The sequence below is a fragment of the Mustela nigripes genome, chromosome 14, assembly GCF_022355385.1.
Source record: "Mustela nigripes isolate SB6536 chromosome 14, MUSNIG.SB6536, whole genome shotgun sequence".
In the NCBI taxonomy this organism is placed as follows: Eukaryota; Metazoa; Chordata; class Mammalia; order Carnivora; family Mustelidae; genus Mustela; species Mustela nigripes.
Genome location: NC_081570.1, coordinates 92,345,810 through 92,361,959, shown reverse-complemented (window position 1 = coordinate 92,361,959; position 16,150 = coordinate 92,345,810). Strand labels below are relative to the sequence as shown.

General features: G+C 39.8%; 1 protein-coding gene across 2 annotated transcripts in view; it reads left to right on the top strand.

The window, feature by feature from the left end:
• LOC132001227 (mitochondrial adenyl nucleotide antiporter SLC25A24) overlaps window positions 1-16,150 on the top strand; it is a 50,155-nt gene that overhangs the window by 31,480 nt on the left and 2,525 nt on the right. For both annotated transcript variants that reach the window (XM_059375597.1, XM_059375598.1), the window contains exons 5-9: window positions 962-1,120; window positions 3,348-3,500; window positions 7,413-7,520; window positions 8,916-9,083; window positions 14,228-14,378. In XM_059375597.1, coding sequence (XP_059231580.1) covers window positions 962-1,120; window positions 3,348-3,500; window positions 7,413-7,520; window positions 8,916-9,083; window positions 14,228-14,378 — 739 coding nt within the window. The remainder of the gene's footprint in view (window positions 1-961; window positions 1,121-3,347; window positions 3,501-7,412; window positions 7,521-8,915; window positions 9,084-14,227; window positions 14,379-16,150) is intronic.

The following is a 16,150-nucleotide window of genomic DNA, read 5'->3' as shown; positions in this document are numbered from 1 at the left end:
CTGCTAGTAACAATGCCTACACTTAAGTAGAGCATTGTAAAATTATGGTGATTAATGCCTCTTCTGTGAGTATAGAATAATATACTATATTAGTAATTCAGTTGCCTAGATACATTTTCTACTTATGTGAATTTATATTTATGTAATCAGACCCTTACTGTACCTTTGAGATAGTTGTTAACAATTTTGTAATCATTTTATTGATAGTAAAATGAAGAAAGAGGGGGTTACTACTATAGTATAGCCTCTTACCCCTACACTCCTACCTATAAAATCTTTACAGCAGAATCATTTAGATAATATCCTTTAGAACTCCATTTATCTCAAGCTATATTTATAATCTATGTAAGGTTTATAGAGTAGATTGGAGGAAGGATTATTTTTAAATAGTACCTCCCTGTTAGCTAAATTTTATAAAGAAGCTGTTGCATGTTTTGAATGACAAGTCTATAAAAATATTTATAGGAGATGAGTTTTGGAGTGTTCACATATATAGCTTTAATTTAATTTTCATTTACAGGTTTAAAGCATGTATCATGGTATAAAGAATAACATGTATAGAATTTTGAGATAAAGGGAATATCTCTTAAGAATTAACAAACTAATTTCTTTGTGTAGCTAAGAAGGATTCCCATCTTTTAAAAGGCTGACCTTTCTTTCTGACTTAGACCAAGAGGAGAAAAGTTACTCTGAATCTATTAGGAAAGAAAGTTATCATTGTTGGTTTGGTAAATGTTTAATTACCATTAACTTTGATTTCTTGTGAACTGATACTGTGCTTCATTTTGTGTGACCAGGCTATTTAAAGTCATCTGTATGCTCAGGTCAGTTTGCTTCATACTTTCTAAGGAATGAAGGTGATTATCTCTGTAAAATAACACATGATTCTTCTCTACAAGAAACCTGGAGTGATCGCTTTTTTAATGGAGGGACCGTGGGGATCTTTTCTCCATCTTAACAGGGTATTGACATAGGAGATAGTTTAACTATTCCGGACGAATTCACGGAAGATGAGAAGAAGTCTGGACAGTGGTGGAGGCAGCTGTTGGCAGGGGGTATCGCAGGTGCCGTTTCTCGAACGAGCACTGCCCCTTTGGACCGTCTGAAAGTCATGATGCAGGTGAACCTTATGATCTTGGGTCTCGGTGTCTCCTACATACTCTAAAACGGTGAGAAGTGGGCTGCTTGGAGAAGGAAGTTTTAAAATTTCTCCATAATCTTTTCTCATACCTTTAAAAAATAGGTATGAAGTCTCTTGTTATTAACCCAGAATTCAGTCCCTATGAGTATTTCACCAAACTTTAAATTGTGAGTCCAGGTGTGTGAGGGACTTTTAATCTCTGGCATTCTGTCACTTGTCAAATGGTTAATGAGGGAAAAAGTTCCCAGCCATTATTGTAGGAAATAATAATATTTTCCTTCTGTTTTATGCACTTTCTCAAAAGTGAGATATTTCCAAAGTTGAGAATCTTGGAGCAGGGATATCATTTTTATGATTATTCTCAAGATGGGGTTAGCAGAAAAGACCTGGATTTATAGATCGACTTTACTATTTATTAGCAATGTGGTCCTGGCTGGTCAGAGTGGAAAGAAAGACAGAAAGGAAAGGAATTGACACTTCCTTGGTGCTCATCACAGTAACCCATTTAATCCTCAGAGCAAGCCCGTGAGGTGGGTATTTTATCCTCACACTATCTGTGGAGAACCTGAGGCTCAGAGAAGTAAATAACTTTTCCTTTTCAACAAATTAGATGAGGAATAGAGTATGCCTGACTCCAGAGTATGTGGTTCTCACACTGCACGAAACCCCTGAGGTCTCAGGGGTGAAGAATACCTAACAAGGCTGGTTGTAAGAATTAAGTGATGTAAAGTATGTGAGAATGCCAGATATACTGGAACTCCCTACTGCAATATAGTAGTTGCTTAAAAAAGAGTTTTAGAAGTTGTGTTGTCGTACCTATGGTCAACGCTTTTTATGTCTGTCCTTAGATTTATGTATAAATAAATCTGACAGTATTTTAAGCTATCATCCATTCAGAATGTACCTAAATCTCAAAATACAATTAGGGGTAAAAATAGTGCTTTAAAGAGAAAGAAGAAGGAATTGGTGCTTGTATTTTTCTTTGGGAATGATAGAAAATTGACTTTGAAAGAGCTTGAATAAGCCTTCCTCTTTCCCTTTGTCATATTTTATTGTGAAGTTTCTTTAAGATAAAACTGGACTTTATTTCTTGCAAGTTCTTTGGGGTCAGTGGGTGGAGTTTTCCAAAATGACCTTCAGGTTCAGTAAGTCAATAGGGCTCACAGAACACACTAGAAGCTTTAATACTCCTGGTTGTGGTTTATTACAGGGCAAAGATACAGATTAAAACCAGCCAAAGAAAGCAGCATAGCAGGACAAGTCCGAGGAAGTGCCAAATGCAGAGCTTTTGTTGTCTTCTCCCTGTAGAGTCACAATGTGTTACTTTCCTGGCTTTGAGGTGTGACGATGCACACAGTGTTGCAAACTGACCGAGAAAGTTCATCCGAGTCTTTGATGTCCAGAATCTTTATTGTGGAGCAACCACACACTGCCCTCGTGGCTGACCTTTAGTCTTCAGCACATCTTGTTTTTCCATTTTTTAACAGTAGCCACTCATTTTGTGTGTGCCAGCAGAGAGCTGATTTCTTTACTTGTTTTTTGGCTTTTTGGATTTAGCTGTTTTTCCATGGAAGGAATTAGAAGGTCTAGTGTATATAAACAGCGATCACATCTGTAGTCTGAACCAAGTATTCATGGGGTTAGGCGTTCATGTTGCCATGAAGTTATTGCCTAGAGAGGGCCATAGAAGGTATAATCTTTATTTTTGGTGCCAGGCTATGTAAATTCCAGTGTCTGTGGCTCTGACACACATAATACAAAATTGTTTTCTGACACATTTATATTTCATATTGGTATTACTTCTCTGGGGAAGAAATAGTGTATTACCTGCAGTATATTTTTGAAAGTTGTCTTAAAATGAACTTGTTTGCATTCCAAGGAGTGTTCCATAGCCTAATTCATAATTCAGTTCATGTTGTCTTATATGAATGTTGTTCATAATAATTTTAATTTAGATCATGTCCTCCCTGCTTTCCCACGCTGAGGATACTGATTTTTCTTAGTTTTAGATTGAGTCAGGCCTCTAAAATGGTGGTAGTAATTCTTCCCATCATTATACATTACCTGAACTTTCTATATTTTATTTTTAAATGCATCTTCTTGCAGTAATATTATTGAAATAAAGAGGATGGTTTGCATGGTTACTTAAGAAGTGGTAATAGTAACATACCACCACTGTTTTATATGCTTTTACTTTTATTTTTAGGTCCACGGTTCAAAATCAGGCAAAATGAACATATATGATGGCTTTCGACAGATGGTGAAAGAAGGAGGTATCCGCTCCCTTTGGAGAGGAAATGGTACAAATGTCATTAAAATTGCTCCTGAGACAGCTATTAAGTTCTGGGCATATGAGCAGGTAATTGTTGTCACCTGTGGAATTTATTAACAAAGAGGAGTTAATAAACTGATTCAGTAGCAATGAACATATAGTGCTTTTTGGATTCTTGTTTTACTATATAATAATTTTCTGCAAATACTACAAGAGGAATTTCTCTTCCAGGACATTAGAACTATATGAACTCAGATTCTTTATGACCAAACTTTAGAATTCTTCATTTCCTATTTTTTAAAAAGACTTATGTATTCATTTCATAGTGGCTCTTTTAGGAAATACAGCATTTTTGCTTATTCATTTTGAATTCAAAGTAGAAGCTGCATGCTAACCTAAGTTTTATGAAAGCGTCCTAGTCTAACATCTGGACAGGAAACTTTTAAGTTGAAGTCCTTTGTGTAAATTAACATTGCTAGAAAGTTTAATTGAAATTAAAGTGAAAATTCCTTGAAGGCAGGGGCTTGGCTTCTTCCTCATGGCCTCCAGCACTTAGAGCCTGGCATGTGGTAAGTGTTCAGTATGTGTTTGTTGAATGAATGTCAGATAGTGGTGAACATCCTGCAACTTGACTCAAGAAATTTCCTCCAGGAAACCATCTGCATTGGCACAGTTCCTTTGGTCTCCCTCTGTTGTAGCACTTTCGCACTAAATTCTAATGAACTCAGTACTTCTCTCTCTCCTTAACAATACTGTGACCTTCCTTAGGCAGTATTTGTTTTCAGGTTTGTATTCCCAGCACTTGTCCCAGTACTAGCGAGTCCTTACTGAATGAGTGAAAACACTGAGGTGCCCAAGCTAGGGTTTGAGCCCAAGCCAGCCTGAATCTCAGGTCCACTAAGGTGAAGGGAAAGGTGTGTAGTTCAAGCAGAAGCAGCTGAGTGTGGACAGAAATGCAGGCACAGGGGAGCACTGTTCACTAAGGAAATTGAAGGTGGTTCATTTGGCTCTGGTGTAGTGCAGTTTATTCCTGGGAAGACAATGATGAAAGCAGGCTGGACAGGTAGGCAGAAGCCAATTGTAATGGGAATCTTGATTTTATCCTGAAGAGAGTGAGGGGGCTCTTGAAGCATCTTCTGTAGAAAAGTGAAATGAGAATATTTACATTTAAGAAAGATCAACCTGGAAAAAATGGAGAATGTACTAGAGGAGTGCAAGGCCAGACTGGAGGTAGGAAGACTAAGGAAATATTTCAATCATCCAGGTCAGAAATGATGAGCACCAAGATAAGGTGGTGGCTACAGAAACTGGAGATGAAGGAAATGAACTGAGAAATATTTTGGAAATAGAATCAACAGGACTCACTGAGTGAGTGGATATGGAAGTGAGAAAGAAGGAGGAATCAAGGATGATGCTCTGGGTCCTAATTTGGGCAATGATGTACATGGAGAATATAATAAGAGGAATAGATTTGGGGTACCATGACATGCTGAGTTTGAGACCTCTCTCCAACATGAACAGGTAGCCGTCCAGTAGGACTTTTGCTCTCTGATAGAGAGGTGGTTTTTGAGTTGAAGCCGTTGGAATGGATCACAGAGGAAGACTTACAGAATGGGAGAACTCAGGAATATTTCCAGGGGAAGAAGAAGGAGCCCCTTGTAGAGGAAACTGAGAAGGAATAGCCAGAGGGATGGAAGAAATGCAGAGACTGATGGCCTAGAAGTGAGAGGGTGAAAAAGGATTTTGTGAAGGTTTTGTGAGGTTTCCACATGCTACAGGGCAGTACATACAATAAGAAGAGTATCTTTTAGGATTCATCAATCCAGAGATAGGAGAACTTGGAAAAAAGGCTCCAGGGAAGTGAAGAGATGAGAAACCATTCTGACATGGGTGAAAATAAACCAGGGGCTGACAAAAATTATACAGTGTAGACACATTTGGGGGGAATTTGACTTGAGTAAAAGGAAGGAGAAAAAATGATGGAGTGATAGATAGGAATGATGGTGGACAGAGGGGAGTTTTGATAGGTTTTATTTTAATGTGCTCGTTACTGAAGGAAGCATGTCAACACAAGGAAGTGGAAAGCATAGAAGGGAGAGGCTGGTGAATGCAGTAGGTGTTCACAGGAGGTATGTGTGCTGGGGAAACATGGTACCATCCAGAGGCCTTGGGAAGGATTGGCATTGGTGGCATGGGGGACTCTTCTTCTGTCACTTGGGAAGAGAGAGGCGCATGTGGCTATGGATAGTTCTGTGGAGGGTGGGCAGGAACATCCTTACTCAGTGGCTTCTGTTCTTCCTTGAGTTTCCAAGAAAGGACAGTTCCTGAGAATGAGGAGGAAATGGTGTTGGAAGCTGGAAGAGAATGGAAATATTAAAATAGGTGTTGTAACAAATGGAAAAGAAAAGAAGAGACACAGGGATTTCAGGGTGGTTTTGGGAGCGCTGTTAACCTCCTGCTTCTCTCTGTTGATTTATCCACTTCTCCCTCCTGGGCCAGTGGCTAATTACCTCTGTAGACTCACCTCACCTTCTAAAACAAGCAGTCTGGTTTGCCTGGTTTATGACCACTCTGTGTTTGGGCAGAGCCTTTCTTTCCAAGTTGTAGGAGAGAATGGTAATATTAATAGCGTTTACTGAATATTCATCATGTACTCAGCACTATGCTGTATTATATGCATTATCTTATTTAATCCTTTCAGCAATCTTGCAAGAATAGATGTTACCACAGATGAGGAAACACATACGTGAACTTGCTCAGGGCCACGTGTTTCTGGGGTTCCAGCCCAGGTCTCCCTGACTCCACAGCCCATGCTACTAACATCCTTGTCTGTTGATATGTTGCCAGCATTGGGGTGCCATTTTCCCCTCAGCCCGATTGGCTATGTTGGTTGCTTTAGTACCGCTGGTCCACGTGGGCTCTGGGGTTGATGTGGATGTGTAATTATGTGTTATTTTAAGTGTTACCTACAGAAATGTCTTTCTCAGTTGTTCTGTTAATGTTTGTCACTTATTTTATTTATACTGGTGAGAATAAACTCATCTTAAAAAAAGAAAAACTAGGGCCACCTGAGTGATTGAGTCAGTTAAGCATCTGCCTTTGGCTCAGGTCATGATCTCAGGGTCTTGGGATCAAGTCCCATGTCAGGCTTCTTGCTCAGCGGGGAGCTTGCTTCTCTCTCTGCCTGCTGCTCCGCTTGCTTCTGCTCTCTCACTTTCTCTCTTGATCTCTGTCAAATAAAAATAAATAAATAAAATCTTAAAGAAAAGAAAAATTATGAGGAAAACATCCAAAAATTGTGAATACTTTATCAACCCTCTATTTTCTGGCAAAGAATGCTATTATTATGTTTTAGCAAAGGAGTGACTGGGTCCCATCTGTGGAACATCTGTTCTGTGGAAATCTAAGTTGAAAAACAACTGTCCAGTAAACTGAATATCTTAGCATCTGAGCTTTCTTTTCTGCTAGGTATTGTTAATGCAGTGTATACATTTGGAAAAACGTTGTTGTATTGTCAACTGATTACTAGGCATTGACTTGTGTTTTGGTATTTATGTAGCTTGGGCTGCCATAACAAAATACTGTACTGGTGGTTTAAACAAGAGAAATTCATTTCTCACAGTTCTGGAGCTGGGGGATCCAAGACCAATGGGTGACCAGCTTGGTTTCTGGTTGAGGGCTCTCTGCCGCACTTGCACATGGCTACCCTCATGCTGTGTGCTCATATGCCTTTCTTTAGTACACATGTGTATAGAAAGAAAAACAAGGGAAGGGAGTGGGGAAGAGAAAGCTTTCTGGTGTCTCTTTTAAGGACACTAATCCTTTCACAGGCCCAACTTCATAACCTCCTCTACACCCTGGTTATTTCCTAGAGGCCCTCTTCTCCAAATATTATCACAGTGGGGGGTTATAGCTTCAACTTAAGAATTTGCTGGGAGGGAGAGACATGACTCAGTCTATAGCAGGTTTTAATGGACACTTTTAAATGTATTTATACAGTACAAGAAATTGCTTACTGAGGAAGGACAAAAAATAGGAACCTTTGAGAGATTTATCTCTGGTTCTCTGGCCGGAGCAACCGCACAGACTATTATTTACCCCATGGAGGTAAGTACCATTGTGCAGCCTGACTGTGTTGGTGGTATTCAGTTCATGATCTATCACTGGGTAACAGGTCATCCCCAGATTAACAGTTTAACAGGCCTTTATTATCTCACGGTTTCTATGGGTCATGGGGTACCCCTGGATCAGGGGTCTTCTAGGCCTAGAGTCAAGGTGTAGGTCAGAGCTGCAATCAAGGCAAAGTTCAACTGGGGACGGGTCTGCTTCCAAGCTTGCTCTCATGTTTGTTGCTGGGCCTCCCTGGCTATTACAGCTGGAGATGTCAGGTTCTTATCTCAGGAGCCGTCTCCTCTGGCTGTTTCAGTACCCGTACAACACAATAGCTGCTTTTCCCAAGCTGGTGATATGAGAGGGAGAGAGAATTGTTAGCCAGCACCCAAGATGGAAGCTGCAATCTTGTCATTTCTGCTGTTCCTGTTAGTCACAGACCACTCTTTGAGAGCATGGGAGGGAACACCAGCTGCTACAATGTTGATAAGAATTATAATACCCATTCCTGTCCAAAGAGTTTCTGTGCTATAAATTTAAGAGTAGATTTGATTAGGTGATGGTAATCCTCACTAGACATCCTACCATTAGAGCATGGGATTGGCAAACCATGTACGTGGAGAGTACTTTGTACAGCCCTGGAGCTAAGAATGGCTTTATACATTTTAAAAAGTTGGTTAAAAAGATTTTAAAAATATACAACAGACCTGAAGTTTTAGACCTGCAAAGACTAAATAAAATGTTTACTATGTCACCTTGGTAGGAAAGTTTGCCAACTCTTGCTTTAGAGAAAAACAGTATTGTAGACATGGCTATCTTTATTGATATGAAAAAGGGTTTTTCAACAAATAATAAAATCTAAGCAAAACATACTCTTAATCCTTACCTTTGTGATATGCCTATTAACATGGCTTTCCTTACAAGCATCTTAATATGGTTATTTCTATGATGAGCCACACTCCTCAAAAAATATCCTAACTGAATACATCTTCTTACATCCCCCATCTCAGTTAATAGCATCACCGTCCTGCCTCCCTGCTGCCCGGCTCCTGTGTTCCAAGCTAGAAACATTGGGGTCATCCTATAAGCTGCCATTTCCTTCACCCTCCATATCTAATTGATCAGCAGTCAATTTTAAGACATCTGTAAATTATTTGCCATTTTCTGTGCCCTCATTCAGATCCTCTTTACAATAAACAGATCTTCTTGGCTCTGGTGTTAGCCCCGAATTCAGTAGACATTCTATGTGAGGGATAACACTTCAACAAATTGGGCAGTCATTTGAGAGACAGTATGGCTAGGTATTTATTCTCTGTAAAATCACTTCCTTTGACTTCCATGATGATTGAATTAATATAAATGATAGTATTTGTTACATTCTTTTATAACTAGGTTATGAAAACCAGGCTGGCTGTAGGCAAAACAGGACAATATTCTGGAATATTCGATTGTGCCAAGAAGATTTTGAAACACGAAGGCATGGGAGCTTTTTACAAAGGTTATGTTCCCAACTTATTAGGCATCATACCTTATGCAGGTATAGATCTTGCTGTGTATGAGGTAAGTCTGTAGCAATCTTCTGAATCTGAAAATGTAATTAAATAGTTCTTATTGTTAGAATTCGACTTTATATAAAGAAGCCCATATATACCAGGAAATAATTTGTCGCTCAAAGTAGATTCAGGGGTGTGTTATTTGATCAATTTTTTTAAGTACCTTGAATATGAAACTCATATGCCTGTGGTCACCTCTGTATCAGATTTCCCTGTTAATTATGTTTATTAAGGAAGAGCCTAAATTCACGTTATATAATGTAATTGTTAATCGTTATATAATTATAATGTAATATATATTTGTTCAGCTTAGAAGATGGTACTAGGGATATTTTTTCTTTTTTGAGGGGAGAGGGCACATTTTCTTTGATTTGTTAAAATCTGCCATCATAAAGCCAAGAGATTGATGTGGATAGCACAGATTCATCCCTGGCACTGAAAAGACAACTTAGACTGCACATCTTGGATCAACTCTGCCATTTAAACCATTTAATAATTTATGAATCTGACAAACAGTCTCAGTTTTTGCCTTTAAAAAACTGAAGTTTTTGGCTCAGGTCATGATCTCAGGATCCCAGGATCGAGCCCCACATCAGGCTCTCTGCCCTGCGGGGAGCCCGCTTCCTCCTCTCTCTCTGCCTACTTGTGATCTCTGTCTGTCAAATAAATAAATAAAATCTTAAAAAAAAAAAAATAAAATAATAAAAAACTGAAGTTTTGGTTGGGGAGGACGACAAACCAGCTGCTAAGTCACAGTGTAAGGGAACTAACTGTGCTGTGGTGGAAATAATTCTATAGTGCAGGGAAGGGATGGAACATGGAATGCAAATAGCTTTATTAGAATATAACTTACACACTATACATTTCACTCATTTAAAGTGTGCAATTAAGTGGCCTTTGGAATTTAAAATTTAATTTAAAAATTGTGGTAAAATGTATGTAGCATAATATTTGCCATTTTAACCATTTTTAAGGGTACAATTCAAGGATGTTAATTACATTCACAGTGTCCTGTCACATCCAAATAGATCGTAATCTATTTCCAATACTTTTTTTAAAGTATTTTATTTATTTATTTGAGAGCAAGAGTTGAGTTAGTGCAAGCAGGGGGAGCAGCAGACTCCTCCTCAAGCAGGGAGCCTGATGTGACTGAGGCTTAACCGTTAACTGAGCCACCAAGATGCCCCCATTTCTAATACTTTTTCATGATTCCAAACATAAACTCCATTAACTGTATTGAAATAATTCTCTACTCTCCCTTCCCCCACCAGCCCCTGGTAACCACTAATTTACTTTTTGTCTCTATGAATCATCCATTCTAGTTATTTCATACAAGTAGAATCTTATAGTAATTGTCCTTTTTTGTCTGGCTTATTTTACTTAGCATAATGTTTTCAGGGTTTGTCCATACTGTAGCATGTGTCAGAACCTCATTCCTATTGGCCGAATAATATTTCATTTGGTGTATATACCACATTTTGCTTATCTGTTCATTTGTTGGTAGATACTTGGGTTTTTGGGGTTTTTTTTTTTTTTTTTTTTTTGGCTTTGGTGAATAATGCTGCAGTGAATATTGGCAATGAGTATATGAGTATCTGGTGAAGTCTCTGCTTTCAATTCCTTTGCATATATCCTGAGGTATAGAATTGCTGAGTCCTATGGTAAATTTATTTTAAGCTTTTTGAGGAACTGTCAAACTGATTTCAATCTGATTTCCATGGTAGTTGTACCCTATTTCATCCTACCAACAGTACACAAGAATTCTAATTTCTCTACATCCTTGTTAACGCTTGATAGAAGAAACTATTTTTTTTTTAATAGTGACCATCCTGATAGATGGAAGGCAGTATCTCATTATGCTTTTGATTTGTATTTCTTTTATAATATGTGGGGTTGAACATCTTTTCATATGCTTGTTGTCCATTTATATACCTTTTTGGAGAAATGGCAACATTTTTTGCCAATTTTTGGTTGAAGTATAGTTGAGGCACAGTGTTATATTGGTTTTAGGTGTACAGCATAGTGATTCAGCAACTCGATATGTTATGCTGTGCTCACCGCAGATGTAGCTTCCATCTGTCACCATATGACACGTGTATAGTGCCATCGACTGTATCCCTTGTGCAGTACCTTTCATCCCCATGACTTCCTCATTCTGTAACTGGAAGCCTGTACCTCCCCTTCCCCTTCACTCATTTTACCCATCCCTTCCCTTCCTTTCTCCTCCCCTCTGATAACTATCAATTTGTTTTCTGTATTTAAGAGTTTGCTTCTGCTTTTTTTGGGGGGGGAGGGGGGTTGTTTGTTCATTTGTTTTGTTTTTTAGATTCCACATATAAATGAAATCATATGGTATGTGTCTTTCTTTGTCAGACTTATCTCACTTAATACCCTCATCATACTATCTAGGTCCATTCATATTGTTGCAAATGGTAATACCTTAGTTTTACAGCTGAGTAAAATTCCTGTGTGTGTGTGTGTGTGTGTGCATGCGTGCGTGCATATGCATGTACACACACACCCCATATCTTCTTTATCCATTCATCTATCCATGGACATTTAGGTTGCTTCCATATCTTAGTTATTGTCAATAATGCTGCAGTAAATATAGGACTATGAATTAGTGTTTTCATTTTCTTTGGGTAAATACCCAGTAGTGGAATTGCTGGATTGTATGGTAGTCCTATTTTTAATTTTTAGAGAAACCTCTGCACTGTTTTCCATAGTGGCTGCACCAGTTTACATTCTCACCAACAGCGCATGAAGGTTTCTCTTGTGCCAATTCCTCACCAATACTTGCTCTTTAGTTTGTTTCTTTCTTCTCTTCCCTTCTCTTCTCTTCTCTTCGTGTATGAGCTGTCGGGGTAGGCAGAGGGGCAGAGGAAAAGGAAGAGAATCTTAAGCAGGTTCCACATCAAGCATGGAGCCCGATGCAGGACTCAATTTCATAACCCTGAGATCATGACCTGAGCCAAATCAGGTGTCAGATGCATACCTGACTGAGCCACCCATGAGCCCCTATTTCTTGTCTTTTTTATCCTAGTCATTCTAACAGGTGTAAGGTGATATTTCATTATAATTGTAATTTGCATTTCCCTGATGATTAGTGATGTTGAGTCTCTTTTCATATATCTGTTGCCTTTGCCCATTTTTAATTTTTTAAATTGTTGTTTTCGGAGTTCTTTATGTATTTTGGGTATTAACCCCTTATCAGATATGTGGTTTACAAATACATTCTCCCATTCCATAAACTGCCTTATCACCCTGCTGATTGTTTTAAGTTGGTGAAGTTCTTTTATCTGTTTTTTATTTTATTGCCTGTGCTTTTAATGTCCAAGAAATCATTGCCTAATTCATTGCCTGGAAGATTTTGTCCTATGTTTTCTCCTAGGAGTTTTAAAGTATTAAGTCTTCTGTTTAGGTCTTTAATCCATTTTGAGTTAATTTTTGTACATAGTGTAAGGTAAAGGCCCAACTTTATCCTTTTGCATGTAGATATTCAATTTTCCCCACAACATTTGCTGCAGAGACTTCTTTTTCCAGTGCATAGTCTTGTTGATCATTTGGCCATATATTCAAGACTTTATTTATGGACTGTTTTGTTCCATTGATCTGTGTATCTGTCTTTATGGCAGTACTACACTGTCTGATTACTGTTGCTTTGTGGTATCTATTTTTTTTTTAAGATTTTTTTTTATTTATTTGACAGAGAGAGCACAAGTAGGCAGAGCAGCAGACAGAAGGAAAGGGAGAAGCAGGCTCCCTGCTGAGCAGAGAGCCCAATGCAGGGCTTGATCCCAGGACCCTGAGATCATGACCTGAGCCTAGGGCAGAGGCTTTCAGCTGAGCCACCCAGGCGCCCTGCTTTGTAGTATCTGTTGAAATCAGGGAATATGAGGCCTCCAAGTTAATCTTCTTTTCTGAGATTATTTTGGCTCAGTGGGGTCCCTTGAGATTCCATATGAATTTTAGGGTGGTTTTCTCTTTTTCTTCAAAAATTATCATGGGGTTGTGGTGCCTGGGTGGCTCAGTCAGTGAAGCATCTGCCTGGGCTCAGGTCATGATCCCAGAGTCCTGGGATTGAGTCCCACAAAGGGGTCCCTGCTCAGTGGCAGGCCTACTTCCTCTCCCACAACCCCCTGCTTGTGTTCCCTCTCTCTGTCAAGCAAATAAATAAAATCTTTAAAAACAAAATTGCCATGAGGATTTGAGTAGAGATTGCATTGAATCTATAGATTGCTTTAGGTAGTATATTACTTTGCTTGCACTAGCATAACAATTACTTCCCCCGCATGTTAGCATAGATTCTTATACTTAAAATATCATATATTTAAAAAGTGGATTAGTATATTTTATACAGTTACTTTCAATCATCGCCTTCCGATGGAAATACAAGGATGTAGGCTAATCGGGGCAAAGGCACAGCCTGGAGACTAATACCGTTGATTCTGCACCCTTGTTAAAAAATATTCCACTGAGGGGTGCCTGGGTGGCTCAGTTGGTTAAGCATCTGCCTTCAGTTCAGGTCATGATCCCAGGGTCCTGGGCTCAAGCCCCACATCGGGCTCCCTGCTCAGCGGGAGGCCTGCTTCTCCCTCTCCCACTCCCCCTGCTTGTTGTGTTCCCTCTCTCACTATTTCTCTCTGTCAAATAAATATGTAAAATCTAAAAAAAAAAAAAAAAAAAAAAAAAAAAAAAAGGCCACTGAGACTCCTTTCCCTTGTTTCTAAAATTGGAAGAATAGTTCCACCTCAGGGAAACAACAAAATGAAATATATGTGTAAAGTATAAAATTGATGCAATTAGTAGAATTATATTGTTTTTATTAATACTCAGTGTAAGAAATGTTCTTGAGATACTGTGTTTGGAGTGCTGTTGATCTTAACATTAGTTTGGAAGACAAGGAGCAACCAGTGCAAAACTCAGGTGTTCTGGATCCCCACTAGCTCCGCCCGCCCCCACCTCTCTGCTCCCTGCAGAGCTGGTGCCTCCTCCAGGGACTGCTGCTCCTGGGAGTGTACCCCTTGATCTTGCAGAAATGTGGTCTGTCTCTCCTAAGGACAAGAGTGGCTAAGAAAGTGTTCATGCTGAGTGAGAGCTATTGTTGAGTTGGTTGTTCACTATTATTCTTCTTTCCTATTTCTCTGGCAGCTCTTGAAGTCCCATTGGCTGGATAATTATGCCAAAGACACTGTAAACCCAGGAGTTGTAGTGCTGCTGGGGTGTGGTGCTTTATCCAGCACCTGTGGCCAGCTGGCCAGCTACCCCTTGGCTTTGGTGAGAACACGCATGCAGGCTCAAGGTGGGTTTTGTTTTTTTTTGTTTTTTTTTTGTTTTTTTTTAAGATTGATTTATTTACTTGAGAGAGAGAACATATGGCAGTGGGAGGAGAGGCAGAGGGAAAGAGAAACCCAAGTGGACTCTGTACTGAGCAGGGAGCCTGATGTGGGGCTAGAACTTACGACCCTGAGATCATGACCTGAGCTGAAATCAAGAGTCAGATGGCTGAGTCACCCAGAAGCCCCTCCCTTGGCTTTGATTACACTGTGTCCTCCTGGCTCTTCTGCCAGCTCATTGAGTATTCTCTTTTCCTAAGCCTTGCTGGCTTTTATTGCTATTTAAAATATGTAGCCTGTAACTTTCTTTTCTTTTCTTTTCTTTTCTTTTTTTCTTTTCTTTTCTTTTCTTTTCTTTTCAATTGTTTTCTGTTAGTCACCATACAAGATTAGTTTTTGATGTAGTGTTCCATGATTCATTGTTTGTGTATAACACCCAGTGCTCCGTGCAATACATGTCCTCCTTAATACCCATCACTGGGCTCACCCATTCCCCCACCCCCCTCCCTTCTAAAACCCTCAGTTTGTTTCTCAGAGTCCACAGTGCATTTCTTTTCTTTTTGGCTCTTTTGCTGGCCAGTCTCACTCACCCACTGCCATTTCTTTAAATAGTGCTCCCTGGGTATCTACAGCTCTATATCCAGTCTCTCTTCCAGGTACCAACGACTCCCACCCCCAACCAAGTCATCACTCATTATTTAATGACTACTTCTAGAGCCCCATGGTCAGGTGTTGGAAAGTCTGCCAGACTCTAGGGTTAGAACAGTCCACAAGACAGATGTTGTCCCTGCCTTTGCTGAGTGGAAAAAACATAGGATCAACAAGTAAACAACCTTATTAACATGCTTTGTAGAGGAAGCACAGAACAAGGATCCCAAACCTTACTTGGGAGCCTGAGAACGTTATCATTTAAGCTCCTCCTGGAAAGACAGGTGGGAGTTAGCTGGGCAAAGATGGGTGGAAAAGAAAGAGCATTCTAGCCCAAGGAAAAGTATTTGTGAAGGCACTAAGGCAGGGGAAATGGGGACTGTTTGAGGCACCAAAAGACCGTGTGGCTGGAGAGAAAAATGCAACATAGTAACCAAATACTATGTATTCTCTCATTTAACCATCACAGCCATCTTTGGGATTGATACTAATATCCTCTGCATTTTGTAGATGAGTAACTGGGGCAAAGAGAGATTAAGTAACTTCCTTAAGGTTATACGTTTGGTAAATAGTGAAGCTAGACTTCAAACCCAGGCTTTCTGATTGGCAGCATCACCTGGCAATCCCTCTGCTCCCATATGCCAACTCCACTTCAGTCCTCTCGTGGGCCACAAGGCTGTTGTTTTTAAAGTCAAGTTCCGATCCTTCTATGCCTGTGCAGTAACCTTTGTGATCTCCAGTGTCTTCCAAATAAATTCTGAGGTTCTTGGTGGGACTTTCAAAGCCTGTAGTAATCTGGCCCCACTTTATTTCTCCGCCTCCTGCCCCTGGGTGCCCTCTGTGTAATAACCACGCAGATGGTCAGCAGTGTCCCCTAGCACCTGCATGTTCCCCCCGTCTTTGTTGTGCCAGAAACATGGGCTTCCCCTTACCCTCTTTCTTGCCTCTTGAGGTCTTTTGCACCGCCCTGGCACCCTACATTTTCCCAAGTTCCCCAGAGTGTTCCCCTTGCTCCCCTTAATTCCCAGGATTGAACTACTCTCTTTTCAGTGTGTGATTAATGAGGAGGTGTGGCGGTGGCAATGCAGGG